This window comes from Artemia sp. Qi Xiang Cuo, chromosome 12 (genome assembly GCF_049724085.1).
Source record: "Artemia sp. Qi Xiang Cuo chromosome 12, ASM4972408v1, whole genome shotgun sequence".
Taxonomy (NCBI): Eukaryota; Metazoa; Arthropoda; class Branchiopoda; order Anostraca; family Artemiidae; genus Artemia; species Artemia sp. Qi Xiang Cuo.
In genome coordinates this window covers 40,746,375-40,766,641 of record NC_142805.1, presented here as the reverse complement: position 1 = coordinate 40,766,641, position 20,267 = coordinate 40,746,375, and the positions used below count along the sequence as shown (strand labels likewise).

At 35.2% G+C, this 20,267-nt stretch overlaps 1 protein-coding gene across 2 annotated transcripts in view; it reads left to right on the top strand.

The window, feature by feature from the left end:
- The window catches only part of vib (phosphatidylinositol transfer protein vib), a 60,184-nt gene that overhangs the window by 16,219 nt on the left and 23,698 nt on the right, over positions 1-20,267 (top strand). For both annotated transcript variants that reach the window (XM_089098116.1, XM_089098117.1), the window contains exons 2-4: positions 1,317-1,347; positions 7,425-7,588; positions 12,969-13,068. In XM_089098116.1, the coding sequence (XP_088954242.1) occupies positions 1,317-1,347; positions 7,425-7,588; positions 12,969-13,068 (295 nt within the window). The remainder of the gene's footprint in view (positions 1-1,316; positions 1,348-7,424; positions 7,589-12,968; positions 13,069-20,267) is intronic.

Here is a 20,267-nt window from a genome sequence, read left to right as displayed (position 1 = left end):
AAGTTCCATGACTTTTTGGGGGTGTTTCTCCCTTTTTTCGAAAATAAGGCAAATCTTCTCAGGCACATATCTTTTGATGGGTAAAGCTAAACTTGATGAAACTTATATATTTAAAATCAGCATTTAAAATATGATTCTTTTGATGTATCTATTAATATCAAAATTCCGCTTTTTAGAGTTTCGGTTACTATTGAGTCGGGTAGGCCCTTACTTACAGTTCGTTACCACGAACTGTTTGATATGGGGTGATAGTCCAACTCCTGTTTGCTGTAGTTTCTCTCTATTTTAAGCTAAACTTTTTGTATTTATTGTAATTTCAGTTGGTTTTGGGTTTCATTTAATAGTTGATACCAATTAATCTTCATTTTACACTTGATCTATGCTGTATATGGTTTGAAAATTTATTAAGAATAAAGTACTTTTAAGTTTGTTAAGAGTCAAGATTCATAATTAGAGTTAGGATGTGGAATCCAAGTTATTGTTAGAACCAGAAAAAATTTGACATTGTCCAATCAGTAGTAACACCCTCTACCATGAAATATATTGGTTTTTAAAATTTATCCTAAGACCTAACTCACCATCATTTATATAAAGACTTGTGAATAAAATTGGACTCCTTTTTATTGTTTACAGGTAATTTGATGATGATTGAAGAAATGCAAATCAAATGTCATCTTACCTTTTCTTTGCAATCAACCATGTGTTCCTAACATCCTCTGTGGTTTTAGACAAAACAAAGTTCATTAGATCTACCCAAATTAAAGGAGAAAGGACATAATTGTAAAAGTGCTTTTATAGGCACATATATATTTTATTTTTGACAGCATCTTTTCAAACATTTTGATTGGACTGGGGTTCATTTATTTGCAATCAAATTTTAGCTAGGAGATTACCCCCCAACCTCCTTTGATATTCTGGTGTTCACAATCAAGATCATACTCACAGACATTTCCAAGTGTTAGGGAGGTTGGCTATCAGAGGATTTTGTAGGGGGGAAGGGGGTAAATAGGACAAAAGTTATTTTCATGCTGAAATTTCTCAGAATTTCCTGAGGCCTTCCATGTCAAATGTTGAAGAAAAACAGGATCTGAAAGAACCATTGATACCTCTCTTTGATTTTGGATGTGTGCACATATAACTACAATCAGGCTGTACTTCAAACAGCTTGGCAAGTGTTCTTGATCTATGAAGGATTAAAAAATTTCCTCCAAATCAAAATCAAACTCCTCCCCCTTGTATAAGTCTGAGTTTAAGTGTCTTACTTTTGCATGACCAAAATTAATTACAGCTGCTTTAAATTGCATTTTTATTTTCAGTCGCGTCGTTCTTCCTTTGACAGTTGAAGAGGTGAGTGGTATTTTTTTTTGTCATTTATAATTTATGCAACACTCAGGTTGTTTAAGCATGAAAGTGTAAATATGATTCTTAGTTTCCAGATTGCCATAAAAGCAAATCTGGTATATCAATGCCAGAGGCAGCATACATTTGACTTTCCTACAAGGAACTATTTTATAGAAAAACAATGACTTTCATTTAGTCAAATCCCGCTTACCTAGGTACAATAAAGATTAAATGATTTACAGTTCAACTTTTTTTTTTATTAGATCCAATTTTCGGATATGTGGGTAATGATAGCAACCTTTTCTTGGTGCCCCTGAGGGTAGTAGGCACAAATATGGGCTTATTATTGCTAATTTCAGTCAGCTTCCAGCCACTGACTGTCCTGCCTAGTGTTTGACCATGAGGCAGTGTAGCTTTTTTTTTTTTTGAAAAACTCTGCAAAGATTGGGTGGACTGAACCCAGTCTTGGCTGCCATATTGATCTTGGGAAGGGGGGTTAATACACCTGAACATATGTAGTGCCAACCATGGTGCAAGCAAAGATCCCACGAGTAGCAATCTAAGATGGGAGGAAAAAAGTTTTGTTGCTGGTACTGGTTCTGAGGATCAAGTACTGCCTATTCTTGATGACTGACAAGTGATGGGTCACTCTCCCTTCTCATTTCTGGGACAAGTGCTGCCTGCCCAAGACAGTCTGAAATTGGTGGGTTGGGTTCTCTTGATGGGGAAGCAATGATGAACAGCTTTACACTTCCAAGGAAAACTCTTCTATAAAGGGAAAAAAGACGAGCAATCCCTATTCCATAATACCATGCTTGATGGAACACCAATCGCCCAGTGGCTATTGATACCACTGAAGAGAAAAAAGAAAATTCTGCAGAATACAATATTGGTATTTTTGACCTTAAAAACTTTGAAAATAAAGCAGTGTATGTTTATCACTCATATAAAACTCGTTTATTTCAAGTTATTTTGTTTTAGCCCTGGTGTTGATTTACGTGGTGCTTTTCCTTCCGTATTTATTTCCAGTTATAATTAGGACCTCATTCTATTCCCATATTATTTTGTTTTTCATTTCTTCTTGTGGACAGTCGTAAAGTGGTGTGATCTGTCAGTTGAAAAAAAACAGAAGATATAGGCTACAATGAGGAATGAAATTTGGGTGCAATAGCATGACACAAGTATTTTACAGGGAAATTTGAGGGATTTTCGTAAATTTAATCATCATTTTGTTTGATTTTTTTAGCAGTGCCATAAGTGAATTAATGTTGTTAGAGATGTGTTGTTAGTCTGTCAATGGGGGTTATTGTTTTGTTTTTTCTATCTATGTAGATGTATATGTTGGAGGTCGGAGTTGTCCTAATGAACCAAAAGGTTCTCTGGCTTTTATTTTTTTTTTTTTTTTCTCTAAATAAAATGGTACTCGTGAAAAAATGTACATCAGATTTTTAGCCATGTCTAATATTATTTCTGCTCATTAGGCTGAGAATTTGCTCCACCCCCTCCCCCCACAAAATTGCTTTTTAAGGCTCTTTAAAAGTTAGGAAAAACTATGTTTTTATTTCAATTATAGTAAGTTTAAATTGTCCAATGTTTCGCTCTTCCATGTAAAAAGCAGTGGTGTAACGGGGGGGGGGGTGCAGACCACTCCGGATGGCACTTCTCAGGGGGTGACATGGAGAGAGAAGAAGGGGAGAAAAAATAGAGCGAATGGTCACTTCTACAGCGTATTACGGGCACGGAAGATCGAGCTCTGATTTATGAAGACATCGAAACATCCGTTAGAAACGTTGTGCTATAGTGTGCTCTGGATTCATAGATGTAAATTGTTGGTGCCTAAGTTGAATGTGCTACTGTAGAATCCTTAAGCTCTCCTGACCAAGCTTTGTTGCGAAAAATCGCCACTGAGAAATCAAAACAACCTGCTTATCCCAATGTAACTCCAGAGTTCGAAGTTGACAAAAGAATAAGGCTATCGAATCCTTAGGCCCTGAAGCAAGGATGTTTGACAGTGGCCTATAAACATCTCAGCAGTGAAAATAGCAAACCTAGTAAAGAGTGAACGACGACCCATAGTAACAAGAACTTTCAAAAGATGTTAAAAAAACTATTGAGAAAGAATTTCAAATTAAAGCTAACTCAGGAATGATATCTTTTATTTCAGTTACCCTACCACCTACACTCTATTGGAAACACTAATTCACGCACCTCTAACCCAACTAAAATACCTGCCTTCCCACACACTCCACTCAAGTATTGATCCTTCCTACTCCATGTCATATTGATCCTTCCTACTCCATGTCATATTGATCCCTCCAGTCCCAGCTGCCCAAGAGAGAAGAAGCGCCAGTAGCAGACAAAGCTAACAACGGACGTGTGCCTATTAAACTGCGGTCCCACGTACACACTCACAGTGAGTCACATACCTGGCGTTTACAGTATTAATTTATTTTCATCCTAGGGCATTATGGACATAGTCCAATCATTTATTATGTTTCTTTGTTTGTGTAAATAATTGCTCCACTCTGTTGTGAGTATCATGTTTACAAAAAAAATCTATACAGTTGAATAGTGTTAATGTTATCCCCATCATCTTCTAAAAGTCTACGGTACTATTTAGATGTATTAATTGTTCAGTAATAATCATGATTGTATTGAAAGGCTATTAAGCTATATACAAAACGTTTCAAAAGTATTAGTGACAAATTTATATAGGAAAAAAAAAATTAGTAATCGATTTTGGATCTAAGTGACTGAAAGTATACATTAACGCTATACAATAAAATATACCTTATTCAGACATGTGGCAGGATTGTTAGTGACAAGCTCATGTAAAAAGAGAACTTTGTAATAAATTATGCATCTGAATGACTCCAAAGGTTGATGATTAATACTCTTATCTGATTTGTCTTCTGTCATTTTCTTGTTGGTAATCTGGAGTTATTGTCTTTAGATTAGTCACTCTTAAATCTTTCTAAATTGAGTGATAAGGTAATCTTTCCTAGGGACTGACAAAAAAAGATTAAGTGAAGAAAAATAAATAAAGACCCTATCAGCAAATTTCTTTCTTTCTGCTTGTTTTTTTTTTCCTGCTTTTCAATTTGCCGAAGCCAAGATGAACAATACTAAAGCTTCAATTAAACTACAAAATATAATTTTTTACGCTGACCTCAGAAATATGGTAATAATTTTCCATTGCCCTGGATATTTGCTTGATATTCCGGACGTTTTTGTCTATTTTGAATACTTTTGGTTGTATAAACGTTTCTAATGTGATGGGCCTACTTTTCCAACCTGAAACCACTGTTAGAGTTACAAATTTAACTTGGTAGCTTTTATATATATATTGTGTTAAGGAGGCATATAAAAATATAATACTATTAGAAATATAAATTTATCTTTTGTTTGAACAACTTGGTACCCTAAAAATATTAATAAAGGACTCGGTGTTCTTCGAGAATAACGATAATTAAGCTTTAGAAATCTTTTGACGTCTTCCACTTTTAAACTGTCCAAAACCTCAGATGCTTTAGTGATGTTTTAGTAATTTCCGAAAACCCAATAAATCAGGCCAACTTTAAGTCTTAAAGTAAAGATTTTCAGTGTTTAAGACAATGATAAACCAAAGAAAATTTTGACCCATTAGATTCTAAATTAGTGACATAAGTATAACGTTGACTTATGCCATGGATACTCAAAAAATTTCATCTGTGCCACAAACTCGTTGATTCGGCAAAACTTTGTTTGTGTCTGCCTCTGAAAATAATTCTTGCAGTTTTGGTCTCCAGTTTATATATACTTTTCACTGTAATTTTTATTTTTTCACTTGGTCCACCATGGAAACGGTAAGTACAACTTAAATTTCGGGTACCGCCCCCTCCATAAAAAATCGACTCTTGGGCGTGGAGAAGTTGCCGTGTCTTTTTGCTTCTCCTCGAATTGTGCTATAGAAAACCCGACTAAATGCCACTGAAGTTGAAAGACACTATATGTATACTACAATAGCTACTACATCTGTGACTTAAGACTACCACTACTACGGACACTGCGACTACTACTATTACTACGACTAATACAACCATGACGACTACCACTACTACTAATGCGGCTACTACTACTACTACGACTATGACTACTACTACTGTAACAACTAATGCTACCTACGCATGGCTACAATTCTACTTGTTTATTTTCGACTACTATGACTGCTACTGATACTACTTTGACTACTTCTACTTCAACTACTTCTACTGCGAGTACTACTACTATTACTACAACAGCTACTGCTACTAAGGTATTTCTACAATACTGCTTGTTTATTTTCGACTATTACTATTACTGGGACTGCTACGGCTTCTACTACAACTATTAAACTAATCAAAAGAGTTTAACTACATCCAGGTTTCAAAATGCTATAGATGCAATATCTTAAGAATGGCATAGGGTATAAAGTTGAAATTTACAGGAAAAGTTGAAGGGGTTATAAAACTAAATCAAAAGACATTATATGTATCCAGATTGTCAAAAGGGCGTCTTTCCAATATCCCAGGAACAGTTAAGGGTATTAAGTACAAATTTCAAGGAAACTACTACTGCTACTACGACTACTAACACTACTACTGCTACGGCTACTACTACTAATACTACAATTACTACTGCTAAGATACGACTATTGCTACTACTACTACTACTATGACTTCTGCAACTATTATTGTCATGACTGCTACTAATATGACTGTTATTACTGCGATTACTACTATTGCAACTGCTACAACAACTGTTGAACTAAATCAAAAGTGCTTAAGTGCGCCCAGTTTATCAAATTGGCATATATGTTATATCCCAGGAAAGGAATAGGGTATAAAGTTGAAACTTCCAGAGAAAATTGAAAGGGGTGTAAAATAAACCAACAAACACTATGCGTATCCAGATTGTCAAAAGGGCGTCTCTGCAATATCCCAGGAACATCTTTGGGCATTGCTTTGGTACTTTCAGGGCGTGTTGAGGGGAATGTTGGACTAAATCAAAAGATACTGTATGCATTTATGGCTGTCAAGAGGGTGTATCTGCGATATCTCAGGAATGGATAAAGGAATAAGTTGAAATTTTGGGGGCATGTTGAGGGGGAGGGTAGGTCAATATTTTTCTGTATTCAAGGTTGCAACATGATGGTGGTCAGAATGGCTTCAGCCGTGTAAAACCTCAAAGATCATGTAGATTTTCAATCTATATATTTGAATAATTTTCACGTATCCATCCATCTAAAGTTCTATAGCAAAACTATTCGTAAAATTGGCTGCAAATTGTGAAGAAGTTTTTCAAAGAAAAGTAAAGAACTGCATTAAGCCTATAACAAGCAGAAATAAAGTTGAATAGTAATTCAAGAGTAAACAAACATAAATCCCTATCATTAGATAAATGAAACTCAAAACGAACAGAAGTTACAATAATAATCACCAGAAGATTACCACAAACAGGAAACTACCAAACAACGAACAGAAACTACCACACACAGGAGTAGGGCTAACGCACCTTATGCCTTCTAAAGACCAGAACATCATCTGCGCTTTACTGGAAACAAAATATATTTTAAACGTCTTCGTGTTTATAGTGTTAGTAAATATATCTAAAATCACTGAGACTTTCAGGAATCAATGCATATTAAACCGTGAAGCTACATTTCTTTAGTTCTTTTCAGTTTTTTTAATGTGTGACCAATTAAACCACACATCTCAAAATAAAAATTGTTTTCAGTTAAGCGCAAATGAGGTTCTAGTCATTAGAAGACACAGGGGGCGTTATCCCTCCTCCTGTTTGGGGTAGTTTCTGTTCGTCTTAAGTTTGACTTGATTATTATTGTGATTTCTGTTCATTTTGAGTTTCATTTATTTACTAATAGTGATTTTTCATTTTTGATTGTTTTAGGCTTAATGTAGCTTTTTATTTTTCCTTGAAAAAGTTCTTTTTGTGGAAATAGTTTTTTTGAAATTAATCCTGAGAAGAGGCCATGCAACTGTATGTACCCCAGTATCCATCGCAGTTCCTGTCACCCCTGACCTTAAAGCCTTTTCTTTCCTTTTCAGTACCAAGTAGGCCAACTTTACGCCGTTGCACAGACCTCTAGAGAAAATACAGGTGGTGGAGAAGGTGTCGAAGTGCGAAAAAATGAACCTTTTAATGATGTCCCACTTTTAGATGGAAAATACTCTAAAGGACAATACACCTATAAAGTCTATCATTTAGCAAGGTAGAAACGTTCAACTTTTTTTTTTTTTTTTTTTTTTTTTTTGAAGTGTAGCTTCAAGAGCATTATGCTTATAAAATGCTTGATTTACTTGAAGAAAAAAAAACTTTAAGAAAGGGTTATGTACTCTCATAGCTGAACGGAGGTCCGACCCCTACGTTGGGAGGAGTCGTAAGAAAAAATGGTTCATTTCTATGCAATTGTTTTTCAATTTCTCCAGAGTGGTCCGTCAAGCCAATTTACTTTGATGAGCCCCCTCCCCCCTCACAAGTTTACATATGATAGAATATCCATTTTTATTTTAAGGCAAAAACAATCGTTTGACGACAAATTTCACCTCTTTTAAGATCTAACATTTTTTTTTCCTTTCTTTTCCAGTAACTTAAAAATGAATTTAAATGTTGAATTTTTCAACTTGATTGGGCTAACTATAACCGTCTCAAGTTGGCTTAACTTTTAAATTTAAAGTTTTTAATATCGGATTTCAAAAAGTGTAAATTTTCAGTACTGAGAATCGGTGTGCCATAGTTAGTTAAGCCCGCTTGTTAATAACGGTGATTGAAGTAAGGTAATTGCTGTATTAGCTAAATGAGCAAAACTTTTTTTTATAACAAAAAAAGAATACTTATATGGTTCTTCAGTTGTTTTTTCCTATTCTTAACTATTTTGGAGCTACAGCTTTGTTTTTAGAAACCATGGACTGTTTATAATAAAAACGGTTCTACATTATTAATGAGGGTTATATCAGTTACATATTGTTTTATATTGAGAGCTTAAATTTTAAACACATTCTCTGCAAAAAAAGAGGTTTTGTGCAGTTTTAGTTTGAAGTTACTAGGTTGAATTGAACATGATATCAAATTGTAAGTTGTCTACATGATTCAGACAAATTAGGAGCTTTTAATGATACCACCAGACGATATAGTTGAGCCAGTATTCATCTATGGTACATCTTTACCTATGTTTTGATTTTGGGTGGGCGGTCTTTCATTTTACTGTGCTATTTCCTATTTTGTTCTGACTACAACGAAATGTTGCCGCGATTACTGATCAAAAGAACATGTGTGCTCATAGATCTGACTCTTGGCGTGTTGAATTTGGCAGGGTTTTATGGAAGATAAGATAATAGTCTGTTGACAAACTACTATCACAAGAAAGCCGAATTTGAATATAACGATATACAGATGAAAATTAAATTATTAGTATAAAGTGAGTCTATGAGAATTAATAATAAAACACACAAGTTTAAAACAAGTGAAAAAAACCGAAATGTCTTAGGCAAAAAATACAAGGATCAAAATACATCGCATTTGAGACATCAAAACATTTATGGAGTAAAACAATAGAATTTAGACTTGTTGAGGTGCTGCGTGATAAAGGGGTGAACTTCCTTCGAAACCTTTATGCAGCAGGATCAATCGGTGAGTAAGTTGCGACGGTTGAGGAGGCTAAGTTGGGGAAACGGGTTTAGTGGGTAGCGAAAATTCGGGGGAATGTTCTCAATGCGGGTATGGAAAATGGTGGACTTGGCAAATCACAAGTAAAATCTAAGTGTGGCTCATCTCACCCCTCCCATCACCTACTTTTTAGCACAGAAGTAGGCATTGTGCACCCTTTCTTAAATAGAATGGTGCAAGGATGTCCAATATGTCTAAATGAAAGCTTGTAATGGGGCCATGGCCTCTCCAACCCGGCTCCTCCTACCCCAAAATTTTAGTAGAAAAGTAAGATTGGTGCACCTTGTTTGGACCGGAATCTTGCAAGGAACTTTAAGTCAGGATGACTAATGACATAAAGTAACGTGTGTCCCGAGCACCCAACCCCCCTGCACCTAGCCTCCTTGCCAGATTTTTAACATAAGGCTGACACACTTCTGGAGGCCTGTAGGCCCTTCAACAGAACTTCGAGCACCAAAGTCTCATCAGAAGGATAGCATGATTTTTCATCGATGGGCTTGAAGTTTATGTTGCAAGTACATTGGGTTAATGAGACTTGAGAATAATTTTCAGAGGCATAAGCCCTTTCTCCAACCTATACGTGAAGGTGATCAGATTCGCTTGAACCTCATGGGGTGAGCACTTTGGCTCAATCAAAAGGGGTATTTTCTGATGTATCACTTCTAAGCCAAATCCACCTTCTGTTTGAAAGTGTAAATTCGCTTAAAATTCGTTAGGGAAGCACCTTACAGTCAAAGAGATTTTAAACTGTTGAACTCTGTAGTCCAAGTGCTCGCAGACTTCTAAGTTTCAGAGTTGGTTAACCTTCCTTTATCATGGAGAGTGCCTTGTAAGCAAGAATCGACGAGCACTTTCATCTTCTGACGGGTGGGCTTACATACTTCTGTTGTCTGATTCATCTTATCATGTTTGTCTTATCTTAAGATTCTATTGGAGGCCATATTTATGTGAATGTCTCTCGAAATTTTGCCAAATAAAAAGAAAAGAAGCTATTAAAATTTTGGTGGAAATTTTCTCTCTACGGGCCCGTTTTGAAAGTAACCACATTCACCGATATAACATGATAATGTCGAACAGCAAACATATATATGATTTCAAATTATAAATAGTTTCAAGTGATAAAATATAATGCTATAAACTAAATGGATAGATTTGAGCTACTTTTCAAACTTCTCAATATGGTTTCACTGACCAATAATTAATACAAATATGTAGTACATAAGTTCCATACTACATATTAATGTACGACATATTAATGAAGCACTAGGAACTCTTACGTTGGAGATTCTTAAGACTCATTGAGCAAAAACTTCAACCAAACCTTTGGAAATATCTTTCACTACTTATAGTTTCCTCCTATACAGAGACCCGCAGGCCGTCAGTGAGCCTTTAAAGAACGTGTCATCATATATATATATATATGTATATATATATATATATATATATATATATATATATATATATATATATATATATATATATATATATATATATATATATATATATATATATATATATATATATATATATATATATATATATATATATATATATATATATATATATATATATATATATATATATATATATATATATATATATATATGTTTTCTGGAAAGAATTCTTCTATGGGACATACCATTGTAAGAATGTGAGGGGTTGACAGCTCCGGAATTGAAACAAAATCAAAGGTGGAGGAGCAAAATCTAAGTGCTGCTTACAAAAAACTTTGTCGGTGAAACTGGCGAAATATTTTTACATTGTCCAGCAGCATAAATCTTGTTTTTATTTAAGGTGATCAGTATATCCTCGTGTTTTTTGTCTTAGTTTACGTTTTTTTAACCTAATTGTTGGGCTAATTTCCTTCACTAAGGTTCGAGTGTGTGTTGGAGGTAAACGACTTAGGAAGGGATGCGAAACCTAGTTTTTCTGCTAAAATTTGTGTGGATATACTCAGTCTGAGACGTATGTATAAACGTATTTTGGAGAAGAGGGAAACACTTCAGAGGGAAGGGGGGGTATCAAATTCGAAGAAAAAACTTAGAAATAGGTGATTTGAGAGGAAATTACAGGAAATGATTGGCGAAATCGTTAATATCTTGGCATTTGTGGTTGGGAGAAGAGGGGGTTTCGAAGCTTCCCTTCCCTAAGTACCTGCCGTAAAGCTCTGAATTCATTTTGTAGTTAAGTTTTCGTCTGAAAAAAGACCAGTTAGCAAAAAAAATTAATATCCTTATCTGTCATATCACCCCTTTCTCTAAAACATTGGATGTTGAAGGGAAGTATATTGAAGGAGAAGTACACATGGTCTCATTATGAAATATTAAAAGCGAGAATATTCAGTGGGATGTAGGAATCGTTAACGTGGAGTATAAAGGCTGAACATTGATTTCAAGATTTACCAATGAATAAAAAGAGTGAAATAAAATAAAACTCAATGAAACGCTCAGTAAAATCCAAATTCAATAACGAAAAAAAAAAGATTTTTCCTTCGACCTTGAAGAATTAAAAAAAATTTAAAGACGGCCAAGATATATAAAGTCGTCCTTGTAGAATATGTCGTGATCACCACACGCTTTCGTTTTTAGTCCTAAAAAAAATTCCAGGTAATGAATTTATTTTTTACTTTTCGGTGCATTGGTAGATAAAACTGTTTAAAAAAAAAACTTTTCTCTATGTTTCCTCTTGATAATACCAATTTTGGAAAATGTAAAGGGGGACTGGTTTGCTCTTGTCCTACACAGGGGTCGTTTTTCATTTCGGTTCATCTAAAAACTTCATCATTTTTAATCCGCAAAGCACCAACAAACGAGCTTATTTTCACCAAATAAGCTTTTTCAAGCCCACTCTTGGCTCATATGTTGGCAGGTTTTCTTTTATGAAAGTTCGGATTGACACTTAAGTTCTTCCCTTTGAACACTACCATCGCGACACGTCTGGCTATCCTGTTAATTTGCGTAATTAATCTGCGAAGCGATGTCTTTTTTTAATGGTTGCGAGGTCTTTTTTTGTGCTGACTGAGAAAATCGCTAATATTTTTGGATTACAAAAGAACTCTTCTTAGGAAATTTGGAATAGAAGTTTCTTGACGGCCAATAAAGTTATGAAACAATTTGAAATCCAACTATCTTGGCCATATTTTCAGTACCCATCAGTTTAAAAGACCTCATCTCCTTGCAAATGTGAAGACCTTAGCATCATCCCTAGAAAGGACCAGCAGAATATGTAGATTTTTTATTTTAGTTTTTTTTTTTCAGTTATATCGATTATCCCGAAAATTTTAATTTTGGAAATTTTTTCTTTTCTTATCTGTAGGAGGGAAAGGTAATATTGTGCTCGTCAATGTCTGTGAAAACATTTCTTTCAATTGAACCCTAATAAATATATTTTCTGTTTGTTGTAACACGTTATAATAAACAGCCAAAACTTTGATTCTAGTTGTTTGTTTTTTTCAGTTATATTGATTATCCTGAAAATTTTATTTCGGAATTTTTTTTCTTTTCTTGTCTGCAGGAGGGAAAGGCAATATTGTGCTCGTCAATTATCTGTGAAAACACTTCTTTCAATCGAACCCTAATAAATATATTTTCTGTTTGTTGTAACACGTTGTAATAAACAGCCAAAACTAAAAAAAAATGGACACTGCAAAATCAGTAGCAAAGCAAATCACTTGCAAACCAAAATAACAATAAAAAATTCTGTATATATAAAAAATACTCATCTGCATACGTGTGTTACATTACCGTTATAAATGGCAATGTTTTACCAGGCTATTGAACGCTATCATTATTTTTTTTATGAAGACTAATTTTTTTTTGTTTAAGAAAATGCAGATACTCGCTTTTTATCTTCTCATTTTATGTATGTTTCGTTTCTCATCACTGTATTGCTTTTGCGATGTAGATGTAATTCGTAAATATTTTTAGCAAAGTTCCTGCGTTTATTCGAATGCTTGCTCCAAAAGGCTCTCTGGAGATACACGAAGAAGCATGGAATGCTTACCCTTATTGTAAAACAGTATTAACGGTACGTTTCCTTTCAACATTCCTCTTTTCAAACTACGCAGCAAAATTAGAAATAAAAGACTTGTCACATTGGGCCTTTGTCCCCTCATGCACGTTGGCACCAATTTAGGGGGGCGGGATATTTACAACTCCATGGTTTTATATATATTTTTTTATTTTCATCGAAAGAAATCCCTCCTTAGAGATTTATCCCTCCTTACCAAAGTTTGCCCCCCCCCCTGCTCTCTCCTTAAAAGGTTGTGAGTGGGCTCCACTGCTCATACATTTTATTTCAAATTTTTTCTCCTGGTCATTTTTTTTTCATGTCACAAAATGAGAGAGTATACAACAAATTAAACCTTTTCAAAATGGAATAAACACATATTAAATTAATGTAAAGAGTTATTTGTTATATAGTAAATGCTTTTTCAAATTGGTGACTCACGAATTTTCAACTATAGATAATAGATACCCAAAAGAAATTTGATATCATTTTTTCTTTTGTGGAGTTGTGTTTTTACCGAGTATGAAAAATGGGCACTCCCTCGTGTTGACGGAATTCTTTTTGTAGAAGGAACTGACCCATTATTTTTGTATGGCTCGGGTTTTCTTTGCCATTGATACGCAACACGACAATAATTTCAAACGCTAAAAATATTACTAGCACTAAAAAACCACTGATAGAACTTTCATCTTTGTTAGATAAGAGACACACGACCCGAAAAAAATTTCAAATGAATGTAACTATTTTAAAATAGGGATTTACTTTAAAACGACCTTATCCTTATTTACCCAGTTTGCCGTGCTTATAACCTGCTTGATATGTAACTAACTCTCTTTTACTACAGAAAATATCTACATTAAAATTAAATTTGCCTCCAATAACGATTTTAATCGGAATTTACCGGTTTAGTAATTTTTAAAAAAAGAGTGCTTAGACCCAAATATTAGATGAGCGCATGAACCTTTACCGCGTTTGCTTTTTTGGAAGCTACGCTAATCTACCTTGAATTTTGACTGAGCTAAGAGAAGGGATCCTAGTGAGTAACTACACGGATTACTTTTTTTTGTAGGTGAGTTTTTAATTAGCAAACACAAAACCGTAACATAAAAATTATTAGGAAATTCTCGGCTGAACGAAACCATTTACATTTGCATCTCAAACATAGATGGCCACAGGTTCTAACATTGGGTGCACATCAGATAATGTAATCCTTGAGGGGGGGGAGGAGGAGTCAAAGCATCATTAGGGTAATCAGTGTTTAAACACTGTTGAAGACGCCGGGCTGCCTAAAATCCGGTGCCATCAATGTTAGTTCCTATTGTAATTTCAATTACTCATATCGACTTCATTCATTCTTTCTAAAAACTCAACACTCAAGTACTCATATCGACTTGGTTCATTCTTCCTAAGAACTAAATTTGTGAAACTGATGTTTCCATGAAAAGTAGATGGAAAATTTAAAACTGAAACGAGCAGATATAATCTCGTATATAATGCCAAACGTAAAACGGCCAATAATTGCTATGAACGAATAAATCAAACTTATAAATAATGAAAATTATAACAGAAATAAGAGTGGTAATCCCTTAATACCTAAAGAGACTATAACATCATTTGATATTTGTCAACACTAAATAGATTCCTTAAATATTGTTCAGCCAAATCATTTCTGAATATATTTGGAAGGAAAGTGGTTTAAAAGGAAGAAAACATTCAAATGTAGCATTTCTGCAACCATGTCTTTGGAAAAAAATATACAATACATGAGAGACGTAAAGCGATGCCATTGACTGTGAAGCATCTATAAATCCTTTGCTTTAATGCGCTATTCGTCTAATTTGAGGCCCTCAAATCTGGGGAAAGAGCCTAACTTTGATTGAGATTAACACAGTTTGTGACACATGCACTTAAGTTATTTTGATTCTGAACCAATATATTGCATTATTAGCCTCAAATTTGTAATCTAAAACCACAAAAGTCCTTAAATATCAATTTAGTGAAAATCAAACGCTATTTTTTGAAACTTATCTTTTACGTGTTTTTTGTCTTGGATTTCCCTAGTACAGTTTCAGTTTTAGATTTGGAGTTTGCAACCTCGAAAATCCATGAAAGATCTCAAAAGATCAACTTTGGTGAAAATTAAATACTGTTTGCTGTATACCTCATGTTTTGGTTTTATGCTTCATTTTTGCATTATTGGTTTCGGATTTGTAATACAAATCTCAGAAACCTCAAATGCCAAGATTTGCAATTAAGAAGGTCAGTAATCCTTAAATACCGTGAAATCAAACACCATTTGTCGAAATATGTACTTAATGTGTTCTGATTTGGGACAGCCCCATTGCGGCCTTACAGATTGTTGTGGTGTTGATGAAATGAAATATGTTTTTAATGTGCAGAATTCAATCATCTAATCATATAGATAAAACTTAATAGAATATGTGTGATTTTCAGCAGCTTATAACACATCCACCATTTTGAAGCACATACAACTCATTTTTGATATTAGAAGTCGATATTGCAATAATCCGCAAACAGATTGTTGTTTTGATGTTGAATTTCGGTATTTCGGTATTAGCCTCATGCTTGTAATCAACGAGTTCTTGAACCCTTAAGTATTAATTTTGATGAAATCTATTACTATTTGTGAATTTAGGAATGTTGTTTAGCGGTCTTAAGGGTTTTTGATGGTTAGAGTTTAAGCATTTAGGATCATTCCGTAAATAATTCCTGAATGATTGTGCGTCAACATAGATAGAACATTCCTCTATTTGCGAAGTTGGTGGTGGATAGGAGGAGGCGATAAAGGACTCAAATGCCCCTTTTTAGACCCTGTAGCCATACAAGGTCCAAGATTCGCACATGGCTTTGATATCAGTAAGTCTTTCACTGTTCTGATTGAAAAAATTATTCTGAAACTTGATCTGATACCGCATGGGACTGCGTGGTCTCCGGGGCACACGATTATTAGTTGGCCTTTGACCGATTTCAGTTTTTGGAAAAGGCACTGGAAATTTTAATTTTCGATCGATTGAGTCTTTCCCCAAGTTTCTAAGACAATCCGTTGCATTAAAAAAAACATATACATATATACTACATGGGACACGCAACGCAACGCTATTCAATCAATCATTCGATATTGTTTTTAACCCCCCCCCCCAAAAAAAAAAACAACAACACACACACAAGGGTGCAAAATAGAGTAAAAAGACAGGAGATGAAAGAATAAACGCACGCACAGAAAAGACCATACAATTGCGAAGAATAGAATGTACGAATAATACAAGTAACATTCAAAAGAACAACCTATAAATCATCTACTTTCAAGTAACAGGATGGAGGCCTTTCAAATTATCCAGTTTAAATAGAAAGCGAACCCGAACGCTGCTCAACGGCTAGTAGTGACTCAGTTAATTTGTAAGCTGAGACTAGACGTTTTTTCTCTACCACATTTGTTTCTACACGAAAGAAACTTCGTAAGACAAAAGTATACGGACCGGATAGTTTTCTTATCGGTTGCTGAAACATATTCCAAAATTGTCATGTGAGGACACGCGGCATAGCTGAAGCGTATACATATGGGTAAGAATGCGGCTTCTTCATCAGACTTTACAGCGGGCTGGCAGCCAAACGTCTTCTTTAGTTTATCACCGAGACATGCAATGAGGAGTGCCCTTGTCGATTCCACACCTATTGGAAAACCAAGATGCTTAACGCAAGTAGATAAGGAAATGAATGTGCAATGAATGAATGTGCATGTCAGTTTAATATACATATACTGATATTTAGTAATCAAAATGTTAAAATTATTTGATTTATTAAAGTTATAAAAGTAAAAACATTTATATTTTTTCAGTAAAGTCCAAATTTTGTTCTGGTCTTGGGAAGGCATAGGGGTTTTGCGCCCAACTTATGTTAATTTCTGCTCGTTTTGAGTTTGACTCGGTTATTTATTGTAATTTCTGTTCGTTTTGGGTTTCATTTATTTATCAATGCTGATTTGTGGTAATTTCGAGCTTGGTAGATTATTTGATTTTACTTTTGATCATTTTTTGTTTAATGGAGTTCTTTACTTTTCTTTGAAAAACTTATTTTGTGGAAATTTTTTTTTTTATTAATTAATAGAAAGGTGGGCATGTTGTCCCCTTTTTTCCACAATCATACAAATAATTTTTAATTTGTAGGACTAGCAGACCAATGAGGGCCTATGGCCCTTTTTAACATTCCCCCCTCATCTCTAACTTTTTAGTAGAAAGTTAGACGTGTTGTACCTTTTTTGGAGCGGAATCTCTTTCTAGGAATATCATCCGTATTGATGGAGGAACAAACTGGGCCCCTAAACTCTTTCATCCTTTCACTCCTTGCAATGGCCAATATTTAGCAGAGTGGTCGGAATGTTACTCATTTTTTTTACAAGGAATTGTCAAAGGTTTTTAATCTGTACTATTTGAGAACCAAATTGGGAGAGTTGCCCCTTCAAGACCTTCCTCTGATCTCCAACTTTAAAGTCAAAATGTAGGCATGCTGTGCCTTGTTTGAACTGAAAGCGTGCAATCGTTTTCAACGTGTGTGACTTCAGGAATTAACTGGGTCTGTGGCTCTCGAAGACGCCTCTCCCATCACCGCAAGATTTTTATCTGTATGATCAGAGGAACAAAATAGGCCCTTGGTCCATCTAAAACCCTCCTCCCATCACCGATTTTTCAGCAGAGAGGTAGACATACTTTTTTTTCTACTGATAAGCTTAGGACCGGATTTAAAGCTTTGACGCTTTAGGCCCAAGCATTTTTTGTCGCTACGTATTTGTGAGATTTTCGGGGAAATGCTCGAAAATTTAAGGATAGCAGAAGTACTTAATAGAAGGCAATTCTCGAATCAAAAGCTATGAAAGAGAGAGGTGATACCAAACTATCAACCTTCATTATTGAGAGTAATCTGACAATCTATATGCGGTCCAAGGGATGTTGGCCTGTTATTGAGCCCATTTTCTGTGACTAAGCAGCGAGTGCACCTGGCACTTTGACGATAATTCTTTCCAGTTTTCCATCTTTCCAGTTTTTATTAAGAAAAAAATCCCTCAGTGATAATTTATTGCGCACCTTTGCATTGTGCGCCCCTACGCCCGGGCCTAGAGGGCCTATTGGTAAATTCAAGCCTGGATAAGTCTGAAATTCACGGGGCAAGTACCTTGGGCCAATGGTACACAGAAAGTGATGATTTTCAGAGGCGTGTTTCCTTTCTACGACCACCCATATGCTTGAAACTTATAGGACAAGTAATTTTGAGCGAAAGAGACAGAGAAGATGGATTTTTAACGGCATCCACTACTTCTAAACCCCACTCACCTTCCATGCTAAAATCTCCACATTCTTCTAAATTGAATGGGAGGGTACCTACAGTCAGTGAAACATTAATCGTTACATTTAGACCCCGGTGCCGCGCCGACAGATCGACCGAACGCCGCCGACGAGAGGCCCAGTCGAACGCCGCCGAAGTGTCGTGCCGCCGCCGGCGTGCCGCAGGCGCGCCACCGCCGGCAGAGGTGGTGGCGTTCGGGCGACTTCAAATTAATTTTGCTGCAATTCTTTGTTGCGTCAACCGCAAAGTCAGAGCTTTTTCTTCTCGTGTGGTTTAGTATTTCGATTTGCCTGATAAGAAATCAAGCAGGGCTTGCACTATCCCTGAATTGTCGGATATTTTCCCAAAAATCTATGCTTCACCCCGAAAAAAAATTTGGTTCCCCGAATCCCCGAAAATCACGCAATCACGGTGCCACCCCTTGCGATTTATCACCTGTGACTTTCCCTGCCAAATATTACTTTGCATACCATAATTCTTCACTACTCTCTTGTTCATTAATTGTCGTCTCTTTTGTTACTTTGCATAAAAACCAGAAAGATGCAATATGCAATTGCAAATATTGTAATATACACAGTTCTTCATATGTTGACAAAAAAAGAATCGTCTTTATGAAATGAGTTTGTCATTTCGAATGCAGTTTCCTAATCGCTATTTCTTACATCATTCATAGTCAAGAATTTTATTTTCAAGTTGAATAGAATTATAGAACGCATTTACTACTATACAGTTTCAGCCTTCAGTTGGATTTTGAAATTGACAACTGACAGATTGTTTCTACAGCTGAATTGTAAATTTGCAGATTTTTTTTTCTGTTTTTAGATAAGATTTTCTTAATGTTTGATACTCAATTGTTGAACCCTGATAGAAAATACAATATTCTTTCTGAAAAATTTTTACCCCCCCCCCCCAAAAAAAAAAAAAAACTTATATTAAGAAAAAAGTTAGCTATAGTCAAAGCTATGTACAAGGTTGGGGAATTAAAGATGGAACCGGAATTTACCCAAAAAATATGATTCATAAATAAATTGTAAAGTATTGCCTAGAGAGGGGGGGGGGGGATAGGGGGCTATCAGTTTTAAATGATAATACCTCATTTTTTTATTGAAAGCAGGGATGCCAAAAAGATATTTTTTTTCACTTATAGTGGAGACAGAAGAAAATGATATCGAATTCCCTGAGAATCCATTGAAATATTTTGAAAGACCCAGGGCCCCCCATTGGGCCTTGTTCATCGTATTGGGTATTTTGCAATTTTTCATAGGCTACTGTCGTAATTTGGCTTTTGTGTATGCTCCCTTTTAATTAGATTCTTTGGATCTTATTGAATGCCACGGCGAATCTATGACTCAGTATTCCAATAATTTGAGGTATATCTGAATAATTTCTGAATAATTATCTGAATAATATATCTGAATAATTTTGTTGTTGTATTTGTACCCCTTTACTCATACCCTCAATTTTTTTTTTTTTTCCAAGGAACACTAAGCTGTTTAACGCTATTTTGCGTGTTTGTTTGAACCATACAGTGGCCTGGTTAATTATTAAGTAAACTATTTCTCTAGTGAAAGCTGAGACGGTATCCTATCAAGGTGGTATCCAGGGGGGGGGGGTAGGGAGGTGTTACATTTAAATGCTAATATCTCGAATTTTTTTTTTATTGAAAGCAGGGATCCCAAAGTTTTTTTTTTTTAAATTTAAAGCAGAAACGGCATCCTATCACGGTGGTATCCCGGGGGGGGGGATAGTGAGCTATCAAATTTAAATGATAATACCTCGATTTTTTCGGAAAGCAGGGGTGCCAGTAAGTTAATTATTTAATTATTAAAGCAGAGGCGGTATCCTATCAAGATGGTATG